The sequence below is a fragment of the Mauremys mutica genome, chromosome 8 (assembly GCF_020497125.1).
Source record: "Mauremys mutica isolate MM-2020 ecotype Southern chromosome 8, ASM2049712v1, whole genome shotgun sequence".
NCBI lineage: Eukaryota > Metazoa > Chordata > Testudines > Geoemydidae > Mauremys > Mauremys mutica.
The window spans coordinates 22,717,843-22,738,971 of NC_059079.1; the positions used below are offsets into that span (position 1 = coordinate 22,717,843).

General features: G+C 39.9%; 1 protein-coding gene across 3 annotated transcripts in view; it reads left to right on the forward strand.

The window, feature by feature from the left end:
- LOC123375589 (serine/threonine-protein kinase TNNI3K) overlaps window positions 1-21,129 on the forward strand; it is a 188,329-nt gene that overhangs the window by 141,755 nt on the left and 25,445 nt on the right. For all 3 annotated transcript variants that reach the window (XM_045026599.1, XM_045026600.1, XM_045026601.1), the window contains one exon: window positions 5,263-5,372. In XM_045026599.1, coding sequence (XP_044882534.1) covers window positions 5,263-5,372 — 110 coding nt within the window. The remainder of the gene's footprint in view (window positions 1-5,262; window positions 5,373-21,129) is intronic.

A 21,129-nucleotide genomic window follows, 5' to 3' on the forward strand; every position in this document is an offset into this window, starting at 1 on the left:
CAACAATGCCAACTCCCAAAACAGGTGAGATAACAGTATACAACATAGAACTGAAATAAGTATACTGAGGAGTTATCAGAAAATGCACTCATTGCTAGTATTTAATGAGCACAGAAATGATCTCTGCTCTAAGGACCTTATAATCCAGGAATCGGCAACCTTTGGCACATGGCCTGTCAGGGAAATCCACTGGCGGGCCGGGCTGGTTTATTTACCTGCATCGTCCACAGGTTCGGCCAATTGCAGCTCCCACTGGCCGCAGTTTGCCATTCCAGGCCAATGGTGGCTGCAGGAAGCAGCGGACAGCACATCCCTCAGCCTGCACCACTTCCTGCAAGTCTGTTGTCCTTGTCCAAGTATTCTGAGTCTCTCATAAATACAGTCATGATTCTCCATTTTAAAAATACCCTATTGCATTTTTAGGTGATGTTCAAAGGCAGTGGTAGATGTGGGCTGATGGGCAACATCCCTAGCTTTAGAGAGTTCATGTAAGGCGTTGGAGGAAGGAATGCATCCTAATGTGGTACAAGGCCTTCTTGAATAGTTTTCTCTTATAAAAATTTATTCTGGCCCAGGCCTATGAACCAGCTTTGCATATATTTATGGGAAGAATTTGAAAGCACGGTGTCACAGGTATTTTAAAACTATGGATGTGAAACTGGAAGCAGAAACTGAACACATATGTCCTGCCTGGCCCATAAGAGCACCACTATTCTGGGAGCATGAGTGCACAGGAAAACTGACTATCATAGAATCATAGAAGTGTAGGGCCGGAAGGGACCTTGAGAGGTCATCTAGTCCAGTCCCCTGCACTCAAGGCAGGACTAAGTAATAACTAGACCATTCCTGACAGGTGTTTGTCTAACCTGGTTTTTAAAACCTCCTGTGAAAGAGATTCCACATCCTCCCTTGGCAATTTGTTCCAGTACTTAACCACCCTGACAGTTAAGAAGTTTTTCTAATGTCCAACCTAAACCTCCCTAACTGCAATTTAAACCCATTGCTTCTTGTCCTATCTTCAGAGGTTCACGAGAACATTTTTTCACCCTCCTCCTTGTAACAACCATTTATGTACTTGAAAACTGTTATCATGTCCCCTCCTCAAGCTTCTCTTCTCCAGACTAAACAAACCCAATGTTTTCAATCTTTCTTCATAGGTCATGTTTTCTAGGCCTTTATCATTTTTGTTGCTCTCCTCTCTCTAATTTTTCCACATCTTTTCTGAAATGTGGTAACCAGAATTACATGCAATACTCCAGATGAGGCCTTATCAGAGCAGAGTAGAGCGGAAGAGTTACTTCTTGCATCTTGCTTACAACATTCCTGCCAATTCATCCCAGAATAATGTTTGCTCTTTTTTGCAACAGTGTTACACTGTTGACTCATGTTTAACTTGTGATGCACTATGACCCCCAGATCCCTTTCTGCAGTACTCCTTTCTAGGCAGTCATTTCCAATTTTGTATGTGTGCAACTGATTATTCCATCCTAAGTGGAGGACTTTGCATTTTTCTGTGTTAAATTTCATCCTATTTACTTCAGACCATTTCTCCAGTTTGTCCAGATCACTTTGAATTTTAATCCTATCCTCCAAAGCACTTGCAACCCCTCTCAGCTTGGTATTATCTGCAAACTATAGTGTACTCTCTATGCCATTGTCTAAATCATTTATGAAGATATTGAACTGAACCAGACCAAGGACCGATCTTTGCAAGACCCCACTCGAGATGGCCTTCCAGCTTGACTGTGAACCACTGATAACTACTCTCTGGGAATGGTTTTCCAACCTGTTATGCACCCATCTTATAGTAGCTCTATCTAGGTTGTATTTCCCTAGTTACTTTAGTATCAAAAGCCTTACTAAAGTCTAGATATTCCACATCTACTGCATCCCCCCTCCACAAGGCTTGTTACCCTGTCAAATAAAGCTATTAGGTTGGTTTGACATGATTTATTCTTGACAAATCCATGTTGACTGTTACTTTTCATTTTTTTATCCAGGGGCCGCAGGTTGCCCACCACTGTTCTAGGTGTTTGCAAATTGCTTGCTTGATGATTTGCTCCATTATTTTTCCAGGTACTGAAGTTAAGCTGACTGGTTTGTAATTCCCAGAATTGTCCTTATTTCCCCTTTTTATAGATTGGAACTATATTAGCCCTCTTCCAATCCTCTGGAATCTCTCCCACCTTCCATAAGCTTTTGAAGATAGTCACTAATGGCTCAGATATCTCCTCAGTCAGCTCCTTGAGTATTCTAGGATGTATTTCATCAGGCCCTCCCAACCTGAAGACATCTAACTTGTCTAAGTAATTTTTAACATGTTCTTTCCTATTTTAGCCTCTGATTTTCAGTGGCATTACTATTTTGGACATCCAATTACTACTAACCTTTTTGGTGAAAACTGAAACAAAAAAGTCATTTAGCATTTCCACCATTTCTACATTTTTTATTATTTGTCTTCCCCCCTCCTCATCAAGTAATGAGCCTACTCAGTCCTTGATCTCCCTTTTGCTTCTAATGTATTTGTAGAATGTTTTCTTGTTACCCTTTATGTCTCTAGTTTGTTTACATTTGTTTTGTGTTTTCGCCTTTCTAACTTTGTCCCTACATGCTTGTGGTGTATCCATCCACTGTAATTTGACCTAGTTTCCACTTTTTGTAGGACTCTTTTTTGAGTTTCAGATTATTGAAGATTTCCTGGTTAAGCCATGGTGGTCTCCTGCCATATTTCCTGTCTTTCCTATGCAGTGAGATAGTTAGCTCTGGTGCCCTTAATAACATCTTTGAAAAACTGCCAACTCTCTTAAACTGTTTTTCCTCTTACAGTTGCTTCCCCTGGGATCTTATCTACCAACTCCCTGAGTTTGCTAAAGTTTGCCTTCTTGAAATCCATTGTCTTTATTCTGCTGTTTTCCCTCCTACCATTCCTTGGAAACATGAACTCTATCATTTCATGAACACTTTCACCCAAGCTGCCTCCCACTTTCAAATTCTCAACCAGTTCCTCCTCCCTATTTGTCAAAATCAAATCCAGAACAGCCTGTCTCCCCTAGTTGCTTTCTCCACCTTCTGAAATAAAAAAATATCTCCAATGCATTCCAAGAACTTGTTGGGATAAGCTGTGCCCTGCTGTATTTATTTCCCAACAGGTGTCTGGGTAGTTGATGTCCCCCATCACCACCAAGTCCTGTGCTTTGGATGATTTTGTTAGTTGTTTAAAAAAAGCCACAGCCACCTCTTCTTCCTGGTTAGGTGGCCTATAGTAGACCCCTTCCATGACATCACTCTTGTTTGTTACCCCCTTTATCCTTATGCAGAGACTTTCAACAAGTCTATTTCCTATTTCCATCTCAGTCTCAGTCCAAGTCTATACATCTTTGATGTGTCATGACTTTTTAATACGGAGAACCGCGTTCCCGAGTCAGAAGGCTGATTTTTAAATACAACTGTTCCCTCAGTTTTATAGTAAAAAAATGTATACCTTAGTATCTCCCATTGTTTATAATGTCAATAGAATGGTTTGTGTAACATATAGAAAGGAGACTATTCTTCATTAAATCTATGGTATTTCACATAACTTATATAGAAACCTATTTTTCATTGTTTTAAAATTATATAGGACTCTTCCAAAGTATCTACATGACTGTTCATGCAAGTATTTCTATGAATTTCCATGACAGTTTCTCTTTCTATGAACACCTTTGAAAACAAAAAAAATCCTACTACTAATGTCTATGGGAAATGAATAAAAAGGGTCAAATAAGATCCAAAAATTTGCAATTTTTATTAAAACTGATGTTTATCAATGCTTTTTTTGCATCATGCACCTAGTTCTCTTTACACGCACACACATACTATCCTGTGTGTGTGTGTATGATACACACACATAGAGGGAGAGAGAGATCACAGTACTCTGTTGTGTATGTATATATCATACCATGTGTAGTCTACTTGTGTCAACCAACATTTTTGGGTGTTCTTCTATCCCTAATACATAGCACAGTCTTCCTGTAGTATATTATGGGAAAAGAGAAGGAGAGTGTAGATAGAAAGATAGTAGGTTATATTTATTTTTCATTAACATCTTTTTTCCCCCATCTGCTCCTATTCACTGTCTCTACTAAGCAGAACATGAACCCGGTAATGTTTGAATCACACTTTCAAACCCACATTAGAATGGGATCAAAATTAGGCAAAATGTGTTTCCCCATCCCTACTGCGTACTGCAACATTTCACAGAATGTATCTGATATTAACATTCTGAAACTTCATTACATTGACAAAGATTCCAATGAGAACAGACAATGGCACAAATTAATCTATTCTTGTGACAAAGACTGTAATGAGAATGGGATATGGTTAAAAAAAAATTAAACCATTCTTGTTACAATCTCAAGATTGCAATCTCCTGGTCCCCCTCAAATGCTATATACTCCGGTGATGTATCACTTAATCGTGTCAGTTTAACAAAGAATTTTACTTAGCTCCTGCTATGAGGCTGGCATACATTTGCTTTGACTTTCCACAGCTAAGCTGTTTTAAAAGAATACAGTGGGATTAATTATGTTTTTTAAATCACTGTATATATAAACACAATTAGGGAAACATTCTGGCAACATTTTCTTAGTCAGTCACAACTAGCACATATAAAAAGGCACTCCAGTTTTTTTTGTTTTGTTTTGTTTTGTTTTTGTTAAATGAATGCTTGGAATTACTTTTAATCTTCAGCCATACCAGAGCTAACTAGAGGTTATTTTAGGAAGTCAGAATCTGGCACCAATTTATCTGTAAGTCAAATGCATCTAATGCATGTTATTGAAAGCTGCTCAGTCATTCTCTCTTTATTATTATGTCACATATGAGGTGAAGGTCAGTTGACGTTTTTTTCAAAGGTTATTGTTTAAGGGTTTACACCTGAATCAGATCATTTTCAGCCAGGCTAAACATCGGCAGAAATGTGTCAACATCTATGCAGGGCAGTTGGCTGATTTAACCTAGTGCATTAAAAATAGTGCTTTCATAGAATCGTAGAATCATAGAATATTAGGGTTGGAAGAGACCTCAGGAGGTCATCTAGTCTAGTCTAGCTTTGATGGTTTTGAAAGCTTCTTTGTCCCACTCCATTTGCAAGTTTAATACTTAAGCATTTCCATCTGTTCATATCTGTTTTTCATTCAAATACTAAAGTAAAATGTGTTGGCATATGAATTTTTTTTTATATCTGAATTGTAATTAAGCATTATTATACTGTTTTATTTGTAGCTGCAGCAGCAGCAGATATGGCCTATCATCACATCCGGCCTCCAATAGGGTATTCAATTCCCAAGCCCATATCATCACTGTTAATGAGAGGCTGGAACGCATGTCCTGAGGTAAGTGCTCCCCTTCTTTGACCTATGAAGTGGTGATTACCAATGTTTGTCATGTGTAAATGGCTATTTTGCCGAGAGCCTCTGAGAGAAGGTGAGCAAGTGGGTATTTTTAAATTTGCCACCTTCCATTTTTCTGGGTTTAGAAGGCTCCTAGTTATTGACCTGACAATATAAAAAGCACTATGACAAAAAGGCTCACACTTGTTTTGAGGAGTCTCTTACAAATGAATTCCTGTGGACAAATCTCTATCCCAGCATAAACCTCTGCGGGGAATACTGATTCAGGCTTGAAACTTATGTAGTTTTACTGACATCGCTTGGGGTGTGCTGAACGACCCTAGCCCCTGGTGTAGACAGAACTACTTTGAATAGAAGGCTTCTTCCATCGACATAGCTACTGCCTCTCAGGGAGGTAGAGTACCTACACTGATGGGAGAAGTTATCCCATCAGCGTAGGCGCGTCTTCACTAAGCCCTACAGCAGCACAGCTGCAGCACGGTATATGTAGACAAGACCCCAGTGTCATGAAACAGTGCAGGCTGGGACTGCTGGTCCTTACTCCCTTCACAAAGAAACCTAACTAGTATCATAATTAACATCTTCTGTTTTGATTTCTAAATACAAGCTGGGTATCTATATCAGTAAATGGCTTTAAATCTTCAAGGCCAGGCTGTGGGACTCTAGCTCCCCATTCCTGCAAGCTATTCTGTACTGGCAGACACCGAGCCTTACTGTCTTCAGTAGGGCTCTACGAGGATCACCACTGCAGAGCAGATTGAAAGAAGTGGGTCTCAGGATTTGACCAGGTATGTAAGTGCCACACACTATCTGATAGATATCTATCTAAGGTATTTAGATGTGCCTAGTATCTGAGCACCTCATTATATTAATCCTCCCAGAGTTCCTGTTAGGGAGGGAAGTGCAATTATCCCCATTTTATAGATGGAGAACTGAGGCCCAGAGAGGCCAAGCGACTTGCCCAAGGTCACAAAGGAGGTCTGTGACAGAGCAGGGACTTGAATCCAGATCTCCCAAGTTCTAGGCTTGTGCCCCTAATCACTGGACCATCCTTCCTCCTCAGGAACTACACCCCTGACTCGTAACGTGGAACGCCTTTCTGAAACACCATTCATGGAACACTGGCAGACAGGCAGACAGCTTGTAAAGCAGCCTCTCAGTGGTTTTAGAGAAGGCAGAAGGAAGGAAGAACACTTTGCTCTCTCGATCCCCTCTCTGAGCTTGGCTTCTGCATAGCCCATAGACAGGATTTTGCTCTTACAACTTCTCATTTGGGGCTAAATTGTGACTTAGCCTGTGTGTGCATATGAGGGAGTCAGGACTCCCATTATACCTCTGCATGGGCTGCCTGAGCCAGCAGTGTGGGCACATATGAATAAGAGGGCACTCTTTACTCCACCCTCCATCGCAGGTGGTTGGAGAGTGGGCTGGGAGGGGGAGGAGTGGGCATGACCTTGGCTCTAGAAGTCCCTCCTCCATGGACTGGCAAACACAGCTGAGCCTGTTTAACTGGTTTTGTATTTACTGCTGACATAAGCCCTAGACCTCTGCCCAGGAGGGAATCAGTTTTACATACCAAGCAAAAAATAAAAATGTTTTGACTTAAAAAAAAAACAAAAAACAACAAGGTGGTAGTAAGGAAGGATTTGAGACTCAACAGTGTGTCTCTGAGTCACAAAGCCTTCTAGGGCTAATACTAGGGTAATGTTGCTTATGCACCACCCTTGCCTAAAGTCTCAATCGAGCCCTTAATTTGTTTAATATTTGAACTTCACATATAAAAGAGATTGACGGTAATGATGTGAAGGCAATCTGGGTAGATATACTATACGTCTGCTACACACTGACTACTTGTGGGGGATGCTAAACGCACCTTTCCTTTTGCTCATTGTGCTTACTTTATGGTTGCGGGGGGGTTCTGCTTTGTTTTGTTTTTCAGTGCCAAATTAATCATATGCTTTGGCTTTCTCTTGGGTGGGAGGAGGAATATTTTATTTAATCTTGCAGCCAGACACAAAAGGAAGACTAGGAGAAGGAAAGGGAAAAAAAGAAACCAAAGGGCTGAAAAAAATAGAAAGGAAAAGAGACTGATTGAAATGCAGGAGAAAGGTGTGGCAGAAAAGAGGTCTGCAGAGAGAGGGGAAGTGGATCTACAAGAGCCTGCAAATAAAGGAGGGAAAAGGAAGAGTAGATGGATTATGTGGAGAAGAAAATAATTATTTAGGCATGCAACAAAAACCTTTTGGTGTCTCCATTATTAGGCCAGTGTTATAACTTATACCGAAGAAGTGGGAGGTTGTAACCTGTTCTGAGGGCCCATTTCTAAATCCTCTTTTAAATTGTTGGGTTTCTCTTCTCTGGACAAAATGAAATCCATATATTCAAAGAGGATTCAGGTAACTCCACAGGTGATGCTACTGTCCAACCTCCCCTGCCTCTGTATTAGTACAGTTCTAAAAAAATGAGACATGTAGGAGTCAGAACAAGAGGAAGAAAGCTAAATGTTAAATTTCCAGTTAATTTCTAGGGAAATTAATACAGTACTTTAAAGAGCCCCTAATGTGCACAATAGTATGGGATACACTGCGAGCTGGTTGAAACAGGGTAAATGGCCAGCAATCGTGAGTTATGAGTTTTCATAACTCTTGTGTCTGAAGGAAATGGGAAACAGTATCCCAATTATTGGGGACATATTTTTATGCAAGGGATTTATGGACTTGGCCCCTAGTGTTCTATGCTTCTGGGTGCTTTCTACTTTTCTTAACTTGATACATCTCTTAAGTAGGATCTTTTCTTTCTGTACATTCCATGAAATGTCATTGTCATAAATATACATTTTCTTTTTTATTTTGTTTCCTGCTCTCCAAGGCCCATTCTTCTCTCGTAAGAAGGATTGCTAAAACCAAATGATAATGTGTTGCCTAGCCCAAGAGATCAGTCCTAGGAAGCTGATATGTTAATGAGATATTTATTTTTCAAAACCTTGAGTTTATAACAATGAGGAGATGCAAGTCTCTTGGAGCTGCTTAACCCCCTTTCTGTATAGAAACCATTGTGTTCTTGTAGCTATTCTAGGTAATTGTTCTGAGAGTCTGAAAAGATTGAATCAGAGATCTCCACCTAGTGGTTAAACATAATTTACCAGGCTTTATACAGACTGTTGCCCCAAAGACTGGGCCAAATGTCATTTTGTTCCTTTCCCCCAAAAATAATTTAATGGATATAAAAGGTTTTACAGCTCCAGGAGACCAGAAATCTTAGAGATCTAGGTGAGTTTAAAATAGAATGTAACAGTTACAGATAAAAAGAAGGTTTTACATAATCTTCAACAAAGACTGTAATAAATGGATCACAGAAATATTTTAAATAATGTAACCTGTACATAGTAGGAAGCACTAGTGTTTATAATAGCTGTAAAGGTAATTTTGTACATTGCCTGAAATACACGCTATATATTCCAAATCATAAATGTCAATTGCTGCTCTGCTCCCTGTTTTATCTTTCTCTTGTTTGTTTTTCTGAGTCTCTTGTCCTGAATTCTACTGTTTGGCTGCTCTGACAATACCAGACATGTGTCTCTCTCTTCTGACTTCTCCTTTCCCCAGAAATGGTATTCAGTTAATCAAGTAAAATGTCTCTAGTTGGTTGGTCTTGCATTTTTTCATCACATTCAATCAAATATTGTGTTATGTTCATTCACTTGTTGAAGTTTTCTGCCACAATAATGAATTTTGAATTTTCAGAAAGGCTGGGGTGGTTTGTCTGTAGTTTTGAAGAAAGCAAAAGAGGAATGTGGTTGTTATTTGAGTTATTTTCCTCACTTTGTTCTGACTCTAAAGGTGATGTATTAGCATATTCAGCAGATGGTGGGTACAGTGTAGCTTTTGGAGCAGAGTTTTCAGCATCATTTATTCTGCTAGGAATTAAAGGCACCTCATTTTCTGCCTCAAAACTAATGTCTTTTAACTCTGGTAACACCGAAGGCTCTTTGTGCTCTCCCAGTGGCATTTCACCTTCTTCATGTATATTGTTATCTTCGTCAGGTTGATTGTTTTGAATGTGTTGCAAATTCTGCACATTCTTCATGTGCCTATTATTGTTTATTTGAAAATTGATGTTGCTACATGGTGGTATATTTCTAGTTTTAGGAGAACTGGGGATACTGGATGTATTAGACATAATAGATACTTTGACAGTGCTTGTACAAAATAATTTACATTTTTCACTCTCCACATCATTCTGAGTTTGTGGTACGTCTTCGGCTAGACCATCCGAGTTCATTTGTGTGTCTGGGATTAGCACTTCAGCCAATGACTCACTGTCATTAGGTGGCTGTTTATTTTCTCTCTGTTCTATTTTTACCCCATCGTCTTCAGTGTTAACTGTTCCATGCGGGTTATCAGTATTGTCAGTTCCATCTTTGCTACTACAAGTTAAATGCTCACTGGCTTCAGTATACAGAAGCAAACTACTGATGTGATTTGGAGGCTCTGTGCTACTTTGTTTGGGAACAAAATATGTTTCTGTTGAAATTGGTTTGATATCTGGTGGAATCTGTGGTATAACAGTGAAAGTATAAGAGTCCACAGCAAGTAGATTTCCTTCTAATGATTCATGTTCTTTAGCCTTTTCACAGCTCTCCAATCTTTCTATCCTGTTTAAGTTTTCACTCTGGCTTTTTAATACTCGGTTGTCCATCTGGCCTTGATTGACATTTTTCACTGTATCCTCCATAACTGACTTTAGTTCCAAATCACATTCACTGTTGGGATTTTTTGTCTGCAAGTTGCCTGTGATTTGTGTTTGGATAATAAGAGCTGAAGAAGAATCCCAATCCTTTTCCTTTCTTGTAGTCATCTGTGAATTTTGGTACCCATATGACTCTGTAGCCCCTGTGTCTTCTTCATTTACTTCTCTAGGATACAGGGATATGGAAATATCATTTGCCCCATTTTGTGAAGTACTTGCTAAATTCTGAGTTGCATGACATACAGTTGGAGTAATACTTCTCGCAGTCTCCTTTGAGGGTGGAGGTAAGTTACTGTTGTACATTACAGCTTCTGCAAGCACAGATGTGAGATCTTTAGAATTTCTTACATCAGAAATATTCTTGAACGGCTGAGGGACACTCACTATTGGATTATTGCACTTTTCTTCAGACAATTCTGCTGCATCAGTACTTGTTATAATAGCTTCACTTTTGGCATTTTTGCTCTTAGCCAAGGTCTGCTTGTCTGAGAATTGAGAAACAACTTTTTTGGAATAAATCTCCTTCTGTTCTCTGGTACCTGGATGATTTTGGGGAACTGCAGAAGACCCTTGGTTTGATTTTCTTTCTTTTCTTGTCAACTCTTTGTTGGAAGCCTGTGACAGTTTCTTCTTGGATTCAATTGGTGGTTCTTTGTGTTGATGGTTGGATTTTCGTTGTATTTTTTCACTGCAAGGTGATTTTTCTGGGTGGATTCTCACTTTTCTGAAGGGATGTAAATTTAATTTTACAGTTAAAAAGTCTTGTCCTTTAGTTTTCATTTTACTCTTCCAGTTGGCTTCATCTTTCCTCAACCAGGTTTTCCTTCCAATATCTCCCTTAGCAGAAGACAATTTACCTTCTTCACTTCTTGTTTCTGAATTGCTGTGCTCTCTGCTTTCCAAGGTGATACCTTGGTTTCTTTGAACATTCTTCTTATGAGATCCTACTTCACTTGAGTCCATCATCGTCATATCCAACGTGTTTACTGTTGCCAAGTCAGGTACATAAAAGCTAACACTCTTTGGTATATATCTTTTCTTGACTTCTGGCGATAACGGCACCTCTTCATCACTCATAAAGCAATCCTCTCCTACTCTTCTATTAGCTTTGGTTTGCTCTTTCTCCAACTTTAAATTTTCCCTGTGATTTTCTTTCTTTTCTTTTGTATAGCCCTGGAATTTATCACAGTTCACATATTTACAGATAAGGGAGTTGTGTAGCTGCAAAGAAATAGTTTTGCTCCTTTCCAGCAATCCACATTGATCATCATGTTGTGATCTATGACTTTGTAAAGTCTTTTGCACACAATGTTCCTTTGACTCCACTGATGTGTTAGGTGCTGCTGATGGGCTGGTAATAAAATATCTTTGCCTATGAGATTTTAAACACTTGTCTTCTGCTTCTGGTGGAGACTGCCACGATTCATTTGTTAAATGCTTTTCAAGTCTCTCTTTTGCTAAGGCAGGCATAGGAGTTGCACATCTTCTAGTAAATGTGTCCTGCCTTATATCTGCTGAATAATAAATGTTAAAATTTAGCACATGGAAGGGTTTTATTACACTGATTAAGTGCATGTTTGGAACTATGTATGTAGTGCCAAAAAAGCTCTCTCTGTTTGTGGCATAACACCAATATTTAGCTAACATCTCAGTCCAATCTGGGTAAAACATTTTAACTCTACAGCGCTGCGGCAATTACACTCACACACTGTGGTCACTTTTGAATCAGTTGAATTAAAATTAACCGATAGAAGTTTAGAAAACTTCAATCTTAATCAGATCTATCCATATAATAATGTGTGTGATTATAGTTTTGTTAAAGCAGGGTAACAGGCGGTATATTCGGAGACTGGGTACAGCAATACAAGGCTCTTCTGCTGATATGCCGTACTGTCTGGCACGTAGAATACTGCATAAAGATGCAACAGTATTTTTCTGACTCATGCCAACAGGTCGATTTTGTTAGTGCCACCCAAAATATCAATGAGTTAGGTGTCTACACGGGGCACTAGGGAGGTGATCTGCAGGGGAAACGCTAGGAATAGTCAAGCTCAGGGGAAAGCTTTGATTAAGTCTTTGTTTTGTTGTTGTTATTTAAGTGAAATAATAAAGGCCAACCAAAAGAATGGGTAGGAACCCCACTTCCTTCCAGTTTATCTTCATATTCAGTTTTCCTTTGTATAATTGTATTTGTTTTTTCTTCAATGACATTTCCCTGCTCTTACCAACCTAGTGTCTTGGGACAGCGAGATGCTTTGTCATATGGGAATTTGAGTTTGGAAGGAAATGAAAGAATCTTTATGGCAAAATTTTCAGAAGTGCTTAAGACCCATTTTCAAAAAAGATTTAGAAGCTTATGTCTCATTGAAAGTCAACGGAACAGTTACTTTTGAAAATGAGACTTAGGCTTTTAAGTCACTTAAGTGCTTTTGAAAATGTTACCTCTAGTGCCTAGACTGATAGAACTTGGCTGCATCATGCAGGTGATGTACTCAGACTCCATGCAGGAAGTACCATAGGAACCATTTCCCCATTCCCTTCAGTGGGCCAATTCACACAATATTGATGTTTTGTCCTGTCCTCCCCGCCTGGTATAAGAAGAGAGGTGGAGAGGGTGAACCCTCAGACAATAGAATGACAGCAAGCAGTAGTGTCCTTGTAGATCATCCTTTAGGTTAGTAAAGAGCCCACAGTGACGATGACAGAGGGGTGGGAGGATCAGAATTACCTGCAGCCAGCAAACCAGGGGCCAGATTGTGAAATCTTTAATCAATAATGAGCAGTTACTCAGGGGAGCAGTAGCCCAATTAAAGTCACTGGGACTATTTGTGAAACTTGCTCACTAATGTGAATAAAGGCCTTGGAATCTAATACTAAATTTCCTTCTCATCAAGCCTTGAGGGTACTTCTAGGTGAAATTTTTTTCAGCAAAACTTTTTTTGGTGAAAAATGCAGATTTGGCAACACTGACACTTTTTTCCAATTTGTGTTGGTTTTGCAAAATTGTTTGTGTCAAAAAAACGAAAAACCAAACCCACCACCAAACACTGCATTGCAACACATTTTGACATGAAACATTAATCTTTTGGTTTGAAACAACTTTTCCTTTAAAATGTTTTTAAAAATCCAAAACCTTTAAAATGGTCAACATTGAAATGAAACATTTTGTTTTGGGTCAAACAAAACATTTCTACTTGAAATGATTTTTTTTTTTACTTTTTGATTTGCGGAAAATTCTGAAACATTTCAATTTTGGTTCCTCCCAAACCAGTTTTTTTCCAGATTTTTTGGAATTGCTAACAAACTGGAAAATCCATTATTCACACAGCTCTATTGAAAGTTGCTGAGAATCTGCATCTGCCATTAACTCCATTTTGCTCAGCGCCTCTCATGATCTGTCTCCATAACTTTTACCTTTTGGCATATCTCTCCCAAAGCTCTGCCTTTAGCCCTGAATATTTCATAAAAAGCAATTAGTTTAGTGACACTTCTGAAAGCAAATGAATAAATCCAGATTTGTTTCCTGTCATAAAAGAGCTTAAAAATCCTAATTTAAAATAAGTAGCAACTTTAGAAAATAAATTAATAAACATGTGGCATCTGAAGAATAACCTGGAAGCCCTGGGGAATAAATCTCTACATTAAAAAAGGAAAGCAGATAACGTATGAAACAAATATATTACAATAACATTTCTGGTTATGAACTAAACCCATAAATTGCTGGATATGAGCTGTTGTCATAGGAGCTCTCAAAGCAGCTAATGTGCTTCATGTTGTCCTGAGTAATTCACCTAAATAGAGAGAGATCACAAAATGAAGAGGGAGAACCAGAGGAATAGCCTGCCTAGAGTTATGTTTAATGTAGTGGCAGATTGGCAGGATTTTATTGTGCTTGAGTGTTCGTGAGGCTTCCTGAAAGCAGTGAATGTTACCGTATGAATTTGCAAGATGAGTGTTGCCTCGGTAGGCTAAGGAGGGAAGTCCATACCTAGGGAACAGTATGGAAGCAGAGAAGAGGGAGCAAAGGACATGAAGAGAGAGATCTAGAAGGACTTCATTTACTGAGAGAAAGCTCTCCTCCAGAAAGGAGATTCACCTAGGGACCAGATTCCCTGGTTGTGAGAGTGCATGGAGTCCTGGTCAATAGCATGAATGCATTATTTTAGGATTTCCCCAAACATCAGAAGTTTGTTGTGTTTCCTTTTTAAAAACTTGTTAATTCAAGAAAATGTACATCACTGGCAGGGACTGTGGCAGATGCAGGTATTTTCCAACACCAGCCACAAAATCAGTGTGCCTTTTTTGTCATCATGAAAGGGCAATGCAAGATCACTGTATTGATTTTTCACCTTCCATGAGGAGTATTAGCTGCGATATCATTACAACAAGATGGATAGCCACTCTAGAGTTGGAGCCAGTCAAATGTCAATATCAAATGCCAGTATCCTCCCATTATTGTCATTTGGGTGTGTGGGAAGGGGGTGTTTCTGCTTAAAGACAAGCTTGCTATTGAGAAAAAGCTTTGGGAATGTGAAGGGGTACTAAGGAGACATGATAGATGAGTGTTAGGGAGCTTACACCAATTTCAGACACAAGAAACTTTCACCATCTTGTGTCCGGGCCTGATTCTTCACTATATTGCATTTGTTACAGTCATTTATACCCATGCCGAGTGAGGGTAAAATGTTACCAAATCACCCACTTTGCCCAAGTATCAATTGCTGCCCAAGGTACATGGCAGTGGAGAATCAGGCCCAGAACATTTACTTTTGTATCTCATATTTCATTGCCATTGGATCCTGTCAGTACTGTCTTTAAAAAGGAAACTCACCTTTATCAGTCTTTGAAAGTTCCTGCAGCACTGTAGTCTGTAGATCTTCCCACTGATCAAAGGCGCTTGGTTTTGTAATGCTCCTGTGGAAATCTTTTGTTAGGGCCCCTGCTTCATTTGTTATAGACATAGTCTCATAAGGCTCTTGAGGACATGATTCTACCATTCTGCATTTAAGGCATAAAAATGAGCCACTCTTTTTATATTCATTCTCTCTCTGAATGCTTCTGAGTCGTGTGTCTAGCCCTACGGACAGAGCGTCTGCCTTTACTGTTGCTCGATGCCTGTTTTCCTGTAAAAGTGGCATTTCCCTGCCAGACCCCACAATGGACGTGACCTTTATTTCATTTTCCTGAGTTAAGTGGCAGTTACAGGCTCCCTCAGTGAGGTAATTTCTTGGCTCATGACCACACTGGGATTCATCGAGAGTTCTGCAACAGCAGTTTTCTGATGTGTGTTCATTTGCTTTGCCTTGTTGAAGTTTCCAGTTAAGGAGGGCTAAAACTAGGCAAGTGAGACCAACAGCTCCTGCGACAGATACAAGGTTCGTCAAAGACACAATCACGTACATAAAGGTATAAATCATCCAATGTTAAACATACATGTAGGAATGTAATTAATTATAACTGGTACGGTAGCTTTCCTGCCTTACAGGGTTTTTAAAATATAGAAAAAATATCCAATTAAGCAGCGAATATTTTATCTGTATTATTCCATCTTTCCGTAGAGATAGCTCATGCAACTTTTTCTATAGCAATTATTCAAGAAGCAAATACATTGTAATGGCTGGGGATATGTCTGAGAGTTCTTTAGCAGAAGGGAGGCGCTGAGACTCCATTCCTTCTGTGGTACAATTACTGAATTAAAGGGTGCTGTCAAGTCTGATAGGCTCAAATTCCCTTGCCTCTTTCTAGAAAGGTCATTTTACCATTTTGAAATGCCACCCACTGACTCCCAGATGAAGGAAGCTTTATACAAACTCTTCAAAATGAAGTTAAAAACAGCTCGAAAAACACAACCGCCTAGAATGAGCAACTCTACAACAAACGCGACACATAGACAAGAAAGGATAAGTCATATATAAAATTCTGTACTGAAAACCGACATTCAGAAAGTATTAAGGTGGTATCTTTAAGCACCCAAAATCAGGAAATGCCAAAATTAAGCCACAACCTTAACTCTGCCTGCTTCTGCGAATGCATTACCATGCTGTTTAATTACATCATCACTACCTCCAACAGGACAGTATAAAGTCATATGAGTTTTTTACAGCCTTAGCTAAATATGTCATCTTGTATTAATATGTGAGATGTGGGGGAGCTGCATATGGGGGTGGGTTGGTAGCTCCCTAGGGCCTCAGTCTGTAGAAGGGCATAGGTGATGGTTGGTCGAGGGGCCAGGTCACAGGATTCACTACTGTGCAGACACTCTGGGACATTTCCTCCAGGCTGTGGATGGGGGGGTGCTAGCATTGCAGATGCTACACCATTAGGTTGAGGTTGTGTCTGTGGTCATAGAGAAAGGATTACTCCACTCTGTTGATCCCCACCACCGCCCTGCCAAGATAGGGCTGAGTGTTTGTGTGTAGCTCAGTACAGCCTTTACTGAGGTTTTGCCTCTCTGGGGTAGAGGGAAAGCAGCACCTCTACAGACCGGGGCACATTACAAACAAATGCTAATTTTTAATATGGTGGCTTTCCAAAAACTAAGATCGAGTTCCTGAATTTGTGGCACATGTCTCATGGGTCCAAATGGCCATTCAGAGGCTGGCATATGGTCATGGGTAACACATCAATGAGGCAGCAAATGGTTAATCCAAGTGATAGGTAAGCAGTTGAGGGCTTTTTCAAGGAACCTGAGCAGATGAATGTAAGGCCTGATGGCATCTCCAGCTGCATGGTGCCCCAAGCAATATTCCAGGGCATTGGTTCTCTCTGTACTCAGCGGGAGAAGTATCACCTACCATTGCCCGCAAACCCCTTGTGATTGGTTTTGTTTGTTTTCCTTGGCAGTCTTCTATCCAAGCACTGACTAGGTCTAACCTTTCTTAGCTTGTAAAATCAAACGAGATCACAGCCTGAGGTGATATGACTTCAGGCAATGGTATGTCTGCAGGCTAGACTTTAGATTATAAGGTAAAACTGTACATATGTATGTACAAGGACAGCAGTTGCCAGCTGCACAGGAATCTGTGCGACATACCAGGCACAATTGTTCCTTCATTCCGTAGGGAGGATGGCAACACTCTTTATGTATTTGATGGAATTTGACGGAGAGGAGAAAAACACTGTAACCAACCCATTCCAATCAAATGATTTGTGACAGTGGCTGCTACTAATGTTGCCTGCCGTGTCCCAGTTTGAATCAATACCGAATATTAGGCTAAGTGATAAAATGTTCATCCAAAGTTCTACTGAATATACAAATGAAATTCAATGTTAATAAGTGCAAAGTAATTCACACTGGAAAAATAATCCCAAATATGCATATGAAATGATGGCAACTAAATTAGCTGTTACTGCTCAAGAAAGAGATCTTGGAGTCATGGATAGTTCTCTGGAAACATCTGCATAGTGTGTAGCAGCAGTCAAAAAAGCCAACAGAATGTTAGGAAAGGGATAGATAATAAAAGAGAAAATATCATAATGTGGCAATATAAATCATGATACCTCCACACCTTGAATACTGCATTCAGTTCTTCTTGTCCCATCTCAGAAAAGATATATTAGAATTGGAAAAGTTGCAGAGAAGGGCAACAAAAATGATCATGCGTTTGGAACAGCTTCCATACATGGAACAATTAAAAAGACTGGGACTGTTCAGTTTAGAAAAGAGATGGCTAAGAGGGGATATGAAAGAGGTCTATAAAATCATGAATGTATGGAGAAAGTGAATAGAGAAATGTTATCTCCCCTTCACAAACACAAGAGCTAAGGGTCACCCAATGAAATTAATAGGCAGCAAGTTTAAAACAAACAAAAGGAAGTACTGCTTCACACAATGCACAATCAACTCATTGCCATAGGATGTTGTGATGGCCAGAAGTATAACCAGGTTCAAAAAAATTAGATAAGTTCATGGAGGATAGATCCAGCAATGGCTGTTAGCCAAGATCGTCAGGGACGCAACCCCATGCTGTGGGTGTCCTTAAACCTCCAGCTGCCAGAAGCATTTGGCACTGGTCACTGTCAAAGAGAGGATCCTGAGTTAGATGGACTATTGGTCTGATCCCATGCAGCCATTCTTATGTTCTTATAACATGAAGGTTTGTAAAAGTCTGGCCAATTAATAAACACTGTTGACATAATTTTCAAAATTAGGTGCCCAATGTTGGGTAACTAAACCCACAGTTGACAAATAGGATCAGAGTGTATTCAGCACTCCAGAAAATCAGACTGCTTATTTAAGAGCCTAGCTATAAATGTAGGCCTTTAACATTAGGCACCCAAGTTTGAAAATTTTGGCCTGTATTTTTTTTATATTAAGTTCATGTGCACAAAAAAGAGGGCCAGAGTATACATTACCTACAAAGCAAAACACAGCTACCAGAGTAACATCCCGCCAATAGGAATTCATCTTTTTGTTTTTTAGAACAGCAGTAAAGTTCTGAGGATCTGAGTTACAGTTGGCCTCAGTTAGTTCAAGCACATTGTGAACTGCAGGGTTTTTGGAAGCTCTGCAGTTTATATCATTGGCGTTTTTGAGCAACCTGGTTGAAGAATTCACATAGCTCCTTAAGAAGAAAGCTAGATCACACAGTTTGCATGTGCAATTCCATTGATTTTGATCTAAGCTAAGAAGAATTAGCTGAGGGAGGTGAGAAAACGTATCTGGAATGAGCGCCAACCTGTTTCGGGAAAGGTCCATTTCTTTCAGCTGAGGTAGGTGTTGGAAGGCATTTTTCTCAATGTAACTAATGAAATTGTTAGATAAATCCAGACTCCTAAGCCTATGAAGACATGCGGTTCCAAAGCTGCTGTCCGTAAGATTAGTGATGTGATTCCCATTTAGCTGCAGTCTCATAAGGCCCTTCATATTTTTGAACCAGGTCCCATAGATGTTCCTCAAAGCATTGTTGCTTAGCACCAGGACTTGCAGCTTTTGAAGCTCACTGAAGGTATTATCACTGATAGAAGAGCTCGATATTTGGTTTTGGTCTAGCAGTAGAGTCCTCAGATCTCGAAGGCCATTAAATGCATTTTCTTTAATGTCTATAATTCTGTTGCTGCTCAGCCTTAGTAGAGTTACGTTGAACAGGAGGGACAAGTTGAAGCTTTCTACTGAAGTGATATTTCCATCAGTGACAATTAATGCTTTTGTGGTTACAGGAGCAGCTGTAAAAAAGGAATAGAGGCATTATCTACAGGCTGTAGGCATGGGCTGGGTCTCAATCAATATCTTAATACTAACAAAGGCTGTTACAGATGGGACAATCATTTTTTTCCTCTTCTGATTTTAAGGAAATGCTTCATATTTTATTTATTTAGATTTCTGAAATCCTTTATAGGCACCCCTTCAATAAATTAATACTGTGAGATAAAAGACTGCTCATCCCAGCTTGACAGGTACATGAATATTCACAAGCAAATGTATTGAAGGTATTAAAATAGATCCAAACCCCTCAACCCTCTCCCATCCCCAGAAACCTGGAGGAAAGATGGACTTTGCAGTGTACTTGGATGATTAACTGATCTAGCCTCTGGTGGACCAAAGGGCTGAGCCCCTCACGGAGAACAGCCTGCTGCCAACTCTCTCCCAGTTACAGCAATGGCTCTCCAGCTCTAGTACCCTCACTGGTCTCAGCTATGGGACCAGTGCCTGGGGGATTTGCCAGGTCTCTACATTAGATGACTAGCTTCCAAGGTTAATACCAACCCTTTGCATTCCACCCAGACATGTTTTGGTCTCCAGCGCATCGGTGTAACACGCTTGCTGCATGAAACTCCATGTAATAAGCTGGCTGCAGCATTCTGCATTAGCATCAGTTTCCAAGTGATCTCAAGGTTCAGCCTCGTGTAGAGGACATTGCAGCAATCAATCTCAATATGAAAAAAGGGGGATAATTGTGGCAAGGTCCCTGCATCAGGGAGAAAAGGTCACATTCTTCTTGCCAGGCATAGATGGGGGGGGAGGAGCTACTGGCCATTGGCCCTGCTTGGGCATCCAGGAGCAGCCCAGGATTTAACACACCAGGTTGCACACCTGTGTTACAAACTGCAGTAACAACACTCCCTCAGTCTGGGGCACCAATGGAAATTCTGCCAGCTCTTCCAGCTGCTTCCCCCAACCCACCAGCATAATCTCTGTCTTGTCTAGATTACATTGCAGCCAGCTAGCCCTCATCCGAGCTCATCTAAGTGCTGGGTTATTCATCATAACCTGCATGTCATTTCACATGCATCAGAACATTAGATTTTTTATTTTATTTTTTTAGCTGTGCACTGACATGACATATTTGTTCAAGAAACAGAAAACCATCTGTTCCACTAGACGTCAACGTTAATGCATTGCTTACTACTGTCACTGTTGTTATTTTGGGAGGAATTTTTCATTGCTTTTGGAAGTGCGAAACTAACATTTTGTGCCAGACATGGTGCAGGCAAAGCGCTATGCTTGCTTCCCACATACAGCTCTGTCAGCAGGCCTCATTCCTGTCCTGCGACTAAAACTAATAAACATGAAGGGGGCCTTTTCTGTTATGGATGCCCTGAGGATTTTCACATGGCAGCCCCATATGCGCTGGTGAGCACAGACCCCTATCAGATACGTGTTGCATTAAATAAACTCCTCTGTGTGATAAAAGGAAAACGTCCTCTCAGCTTCAAACTATGGTCAATCCCATTGGAATGATCACCTGAGGGTGACTTGGAATGTTCTCTTTGGGAGTCCAGCAGCGTTTGCATGATAAAAGGGATATCACAATAAGTTATTGCAGCATCTCTCCAACATATTTAAGTTATTGGACTCTTAGGGCAGTTTTTAAAATGACAATCAACAGACTGCACAGTAACATTCAAGCAAATAAAGTAAATGAAGAATTTTCTTCTGATAACATAAAATGGTGTAGAAAGAAGTCTCATTTTATTTTTGTTTGTGTGGTTTGTTCCTGTTTCTGCATTAAGGAAAATATGCTGCTTTAACAGAAAACATTTATTGACT